This window comes from Octopus sinensis, linkage group LG30, assembly GCF_006345805.1.
Source record: "Octopus sinensis linkage group LG30, ASM634580v1, whole genome shotgun sequence".
NCBI lineage: Eukaryota > Metazoa > Mollusca > Cephalopoda > Octopoda > Octopodidae > Octopus > Octopus sinensis.
The window spans coordinates 11,979,298-11,985,569 of record NC_043026.1 but is presented as its reverse complement, the minus strand read 5'-3'; the positions used below and the strand labels follow the sequence as shown (position 1 = coordinate 11,985,569).

The window sequence follows — 6,272 nt, the reverse complement described above, 5'->3', positions numbered from 1 at the left end:
TAGATAGATAGATAGATAGATAGATAGATAGATAGATAAATAGATAGATAGATAGATAAATAGATAGATAGATAAATAGATAGATAGATAAATAGATAGATAAATGGATAAATAGATAGATAGATAGATAGATAGATAGACAGATAGATAGATAGACAGACAGATAGATAGACAGATAGATAGATAGATAGACAGATAGATAGATAGATAGACAGACAGATAGATAGATAAGTAGACAGACAGACAGATAGATAGATAGATAGATAGATAGATAGATAGATAGATCTTTGCGTAATGGAGATGCATGAAGAAGTCAAACTTCAAACGAAACGTAATTCCTACAAAAAGCGAAATTGTCAGGTGTCGAGTAATTGCTCAATTAAGTAAGGTACAAAGAATTAACGAGCGACTAAAACAAAAGAAGTACATTATCTCATTAACACCCTAAAATCTCAGACTTCTCCTAATTAGTAATGTTTGGTCATATGACTTAATTTGACCAATGAAAATCCAATATTTTCTTCGCAATCTCCCAGAACTGCGAATTCGTTTGTTTTCGTCTTTTCTTGCCGAATTCTTTAAAACCTGAAATTCAATTAATGCTAATTATTTATTTCTTGTACCGAGTACCCTGTGGAGTTTTCGTTAAGAAATTCCACTGATAAGGTATGTATTTCCTTTTAACAATGTCCTTATGTTTAAGAAGCTACATCTCGCATTTTTACAGTAGAAATTAAATTTTGTAGAACAAAATATTTTAGTTTTTGAACTCAATATACACTGAAAAATATACAAATTTCAACACAAATATAATTTAATTTGTTTAGCCCAAGGTTAGTCATCACTGTGAAAAAGTATGATCAAAAGTATTGCAACCTTGAATATTCCTTCTTTTGTTTTTTGTTTTTTTTTCAAATTCCATTTCAGTTCCACGATCACAGACCGAATAGAAATTTAATAACAATATATGACACACAAATACATATTTCTTTATTACCCACAAGGGGCTAAACATAGAGGGAACAAACAAGAACAGACATAGGTATTAAGTCGATTTTATCGACCCCAGTGCGTAACTGGTACTTAATTTATCGACCCCGAAAAGATGAAAGGCAAAGTCGACCTCGGCGGAATTTGAACTCACAACGTAACGGCAGCCGAAATACCTATTTCTTTATTACCCACAAGGGGCTAAACATAGAGGGGACAAACAAGGACAGACATAGGTATTAAGTTGATTACATCGACCCCAGTGCGTAACTGGTACTTAATTTATCGACCCCGAAAGGATGAAAGGCAAAGTCGACCTCGGCGGTATTTGAACTCACAACGTAACGGCAGCCGAAATACCTATTTCTTTATTACCCACAAGGGGCTAAACACAGAGGAGACAAACAAGGACAGACATAGGTATTAAGTCGATTACATCGATCCCCAGTGCGTAACTGGTACTTAATTTATCGACCCCGAAAGGATGAAAGGCAAAGTCGACCTCGGCGGAATTTGAACTCACAACGTAACGGCAGCCGAAATACCTATTTCTTTATTACCCACAAGGGGCTAAACACAGAGGGGACAAACAAGGACAGACATAGGTATTAAGTCGATTACATCGACCCCCAGTGCGTAACTGGTACTTAATTTATCGACCCCGAAAGGATGAAAGGCAAAGTCGACCTCGGCGGAATTTGAACTCAGAACGTAACGGCAGCCGAAATACAGCTAAGCATTTCGCCGGACGTGCTAACGATTCTGCTAGCTCGCCGCACAAATACAGTTTAGTGCTTCTAAATTATTGCGATCACACTTCGTTAGACCGTAATTATTCTTAGATGAAATTCCAGAATAAGTACCAATGACATTTTTATTTTTCGAAAATTTAGGAAGATTCCTACGTTCTAAACCTCAAATATTACTATTAGGCAAAAATCATACGCCCAAACGGCGATCACGTCCCAAACGTAATTATTTATTGATGAAATTCCAGAATAAGAACCTCTCTGTACGTATTACTTGAATTTAATGCTTATTTATTGATGTTTTTTAATTAGTCAAACATTACCTTCTAACATCAAGATTTTGATGATGTAATTGCATTTTTTTAGAATGACACTGTGGAAGCACTCCGTCGGTTACGACGATGAGGGTTCCGGTTGATCCGAATCAACGGAACAGCCTACTCGTGAAATTAACGTGTAAGTGGCTGAACACTCCACAGACACGTGTACCCTTAACGTAGTTCTCGGGGATATTCAGCGTGACACAGAGAGTGACAAGGCTGGCCCTTTGAAATACAGGTACAACAGAAGCAGGAAGTAAGAGTGAGAGAGAAAGTTGTGGTGAAAGAGTGCAGCAGGGATCACCACCATCCCCTGCCGGAGCCTCGTGGAGCTTTTAGGTGTTTTCGCTCAATAAACACTCACAACGCCCGGTCTGGGAATCGAAACCGCGATCCTACGACCACGAGTCTGCTGCCCTAACCACTGGGCCATTGCGCCTCCACTAATGACACTGTAGGGATAGTGGGAGAGGCCAGAACTGGTCAGTCTGAAGATGAAAGAGGTTGAACATGTGGGTCAGATTTGACCAGTTTAGATGCTAAAGAGTCAGTATATAGAGAGTTACACAATATGAATATTGGAGTAGCTGTGTGGTAAGTAGCTTGCTTACCAACCACATGGTTCCGGGTTCAGTCCCACTGCGTGGCACCTTGGGCAAGTGTCTTCTACTATAGCCTCGGGCCGACCAATGCCTTGTGAGTGGATTTGGTAGACGGAAACTGAAAGAAGCCCATCGTATATATATATATATATATATATATATATATAGGCGCAGGAGTGGCTGTGTGGTAAGTAGCTTGCTTACCAACCACATGGTTCCGGGTTCAGTCCTGCTGCGTGACACCTTGGGCAAGTGTCTTCTACTATAGCCTCGGGCCGACCAAAGCCTTGTGAGTGGATTTGGTAGACGGAAACTGAAAGATGCCCGTCGTGTATATATATATATATGTGTGTGTGTCTGTGTTTGTCCCCCTAGCATTGCTTGACAACCGATGCTGGTGTGTTTATGTCCCCCGTCACTTAGCAGTTCGGCAAAAGAGACCGATAGAATAAGTACTGGGCTTACGAAGAATAAGTCCCGTGGTCGAGTTGCTCGACTAAAGGCGGTGCTCCAGCATGGCCGCAGTCAACTGACTGAAACAAGTAAAAGAGTATGTAATTTAATTGCAGTGTGTAACACGATTTTTCTCCTTGGGTAGCAACTGTTCTTTCTTATTTACTTACCCCTAGAAATCAAGAAAAATGTCTTAATATATTCTTCAAACTTTGTCACATTTATTCAAACCCCAAAGAATCCTTCTCGACACATGGCTGTGATTGCTCCCCACTACTCCTGCTCTTGATCAGAGAATATCTACTTCAGCAATTCAATGCTGAATCTGTGAAATGTAGTGGAAAATAGATCAGTTTCAAAACATTGATGTCCAAGTCACAAAAGCAAAGTTTGAAGGGAATAGTAGCAGTGATTTCTTTTGGTTTCTAGATAGAAGCAAATGGCAAATAACACTTACTGGCCAAAAATAACAAGCAACTCTGTAATATTGAGCAGAATATTTGCTACAAGGACATTTTTGCCTCAGCAACCCAGTACTGAATCTGTCTGAAATGTAATGAAAAATAGGTCAGTTTCAAAACATTGATGTTCAGGTCACAAAAGCAAAGTGTGAAGGGAATAGAAGTCATTTCCTTTGATTTCTATACAGAAGCAAATAGGAAATAACAGTTACTGACTGAAGATTTTTTAAAAATAATTGTTACACATTTTTATTCAGGTTAGTGTTTATTATTTACAGTTTATCTCCATAGAAATGCAGTAAAATATTCAGTTAAATTTTGTCATTTTATGCATGTTCTTTATCTTATAATATTATTTCTCTATGATTTCAGATTGTCAGATACCATTGGTATAAAAGGCTTGTTTATGCCTTAGAGTAAAGGCTTGTTTACATCAGATTTATTCTGAATATTGATCAGCTTTGAGAGACTAAAGAAAAATGTTACACAGAAACAGACATACAACATTGTTTATTTGGATTTTCAAGGAAATGTGAGGAAGTATTAGTTCATAACTGAAAATAGTAGCAAGATTTCATTCGGAGTCCTGCAAACCAATATTTAGATGCTGTGCCATGCTTGAATAGAAGGGCCATCAAATCAAGTGAAATCATAGTCATAACAGATACTGGTGTCACATAACTGGCACCTGTGCCGGTGGAAGGTAAAATCACCCATTACACTCTTGGAGTGGTTGACATTTGGAAGGGCATCCAGATGTAGAAACCGTGCCAAATCAGACTGGAGTCTGGTACAGCCCCCTCAGTTTACCAGCACCTGGGTCAAACCGTCCAAACCATGCCAGCATGGACAACAGATGTTAAATGATGATGTTGGTGATAATTTGACTCTAAATTTATAGAGGTTTGTGATGTTTCAAGATATGAACAAAGACCACAGTTGATGAAAATATATTTGCAGAAATCAATGTAAGAAATAAACAATAAAAACAAAATCATGGATAATGTTCGAATATTATGGTGTGATAAGAAAAATATAGGTAAAATGAATTATATATGAACCTTTAAGGAGTGACAGCTTTTTTTTGGGGGTTTTTTTTTCCTGAAAAGATGCCAAATGAAACTGGAAAATCATCATATCACTGTGATATTTGCAATAAATCATTTTCTGGAAGTAGTAACTTAATTATACACGAGCGTATTCATACAGGAGAGAAGCCATATCAGTGTAATATCTGTGGGAAATCCTTCTCTGAAAATGGTAACTTGACTAAACATAAGCGTATTCATACAGGAGAGAAACCATATGACTGTGATATCTGTGGTAGATCATTCTCTCAGAATAGTCAGTTAACTATACACAAACGTATTCATACAAGGGATAAACCATATCACTGTGATGTCTGTGGTAAGTCATTCTCTCTAAACCATCACTTGAATAAACACAAACGCATTCATACAGGAGTGAAACCATATCGGTGTGATATCTGTGGTAAATCATTCTCTCAAAATGAACACTTAACAACACACAAACGTATGCATACAGGTGAGAAGCCATATCAGTGTGAAATCTGTGGTAAATCATTCACTGGGAGTAGTTACCTTACTACACACAAACGCATTCATACAGGAGAGAAACCATATCACTGTGATGTCTGTGGTAAATCATTCTCTGAAAATGGTGCCTTGATTACACACAAGCACATTCATACAGGAGAGAAGTTATTTCGCTGTGATATTTGTGATAAGTCATTCTCTTTAAATCATAATTTAACAAAACACAAACGTATTCATACAGGAGAGAAGCCATACCACTGTGTTTTCTGTGGTAAATCATTCTCTCAAAAAAGCCACTTAATTAGACATAACCGTATTCATACAGGAGAGAAACCTTATCAGTGTGATATCTGTGGTACATCAGTTCCTCAGAATTATACCTTAACTCAGCACAAACGTATTCATACTGGAGAGAAACCATATCACTGTTATATCTGTGGAAAATCATTCTCTGGAAGTAGCCATTTGACTACTCACATACGGATTCATACAGGAGAGAAGCCATATCATTGTGATATCTGTGGTAAATCATTTTGTCATGGTAACACCTTAACTAACCATAAACGTATTCATACTGGAGAGAAACCATATCACTGTGATATGTGTGATAAATCTTTCTCTGAAAATGGACATCTGACTATGCACAAACGTATTCATTTAGGAGAGAAACCATATCACTGTGATATCTGTGGAAAATCATTCTCACAAAATGGTAACTTAACCAGACATATACGTATTCATACAGGAGATAAGCCGTATCACTGTGATGTATGTGGTAAAGTATTCTCTCATGGAAATACCTTAACTATACACAAACACATTCATACAAAAGGATAGCCATATCTTTGTCATATCTGTGGTAAATCTTTCTCTTATCAAAGTAATTTAAGCAGACACATATGTATTTCTACAAAACAGTAGCTGTGTCAATATTAAAATTTGTCAAAACTCTCAACAAAATTTCTAAAGCCATTTTCTCTGCTAAAGATGTGTTTACAGTCTATTATGGAAGAATCCTGATCACCCCCATGTAACTGAAGGTGGACTAACCGATTATAATACGAAGGAGAATGCAAATTATATTATTCAATAGAAAGTTATGTAAGGTCAAGGGATCACCGACTGATGAAGGTACACCAAA

General features: G+C 37.4%; 1 protein-coding gene across 2 annotated transcripts; it reads left to right on the top strand.

Moving 5' to 3' along the window:
- Window positions 1–308: 308 nt before the first annotated feature.
- Window positions 309–6,004, top strand: LOC115226438 (zinc finger protein 271-like). 2 transcript variants are annotated; one of them, XM_036515447.1, is made up of 4 exons: window positions 309–666; window positions 3,948–4,850; window positions 5,187–5,239; window positions 5,324–6,004. In XM_036515447.1, exons 2-4 carry the CDS (start codon window positions 4,685–4,687, stop codon window positions 5,966–5,968), a joined length of 864 nt encoding a protein of 287 aa, XP_036371340.1. In that variant the 5' UTR covers window positions 309–666; window positions 3,948–4,684; the 3' UTR covers window positions 5,969–6,004. The 2 variants fall into 2 exon arrangements, with proteins under 2 accessions (XP_036371340.1, XP_036371339.1); XM_036515446.1 differs by having other exon boundaries at window positions 5,187–6,004.
- Window positions 6,005–6,272: the final 268 nt, after the last annotated feature.

What these genes read in the sequence shown, in the direction of transcription:
- LOC115226438 (XM_036515446.1), top strand. Translation starts at nt 4,685, where the DNA reads ATGCCAAATGAAACTGGAAAATCATCATATCACTGTGATATTTGCAAT. An exon ending in AAATGGTAACTTGACTAAAC is followed by an intron (nt 4,851 to 5,186) that starts ATAAGCGTATTC and finishes ACCTTACTACAC; the next exon opens with ACAAACGCATTCATACAGGA.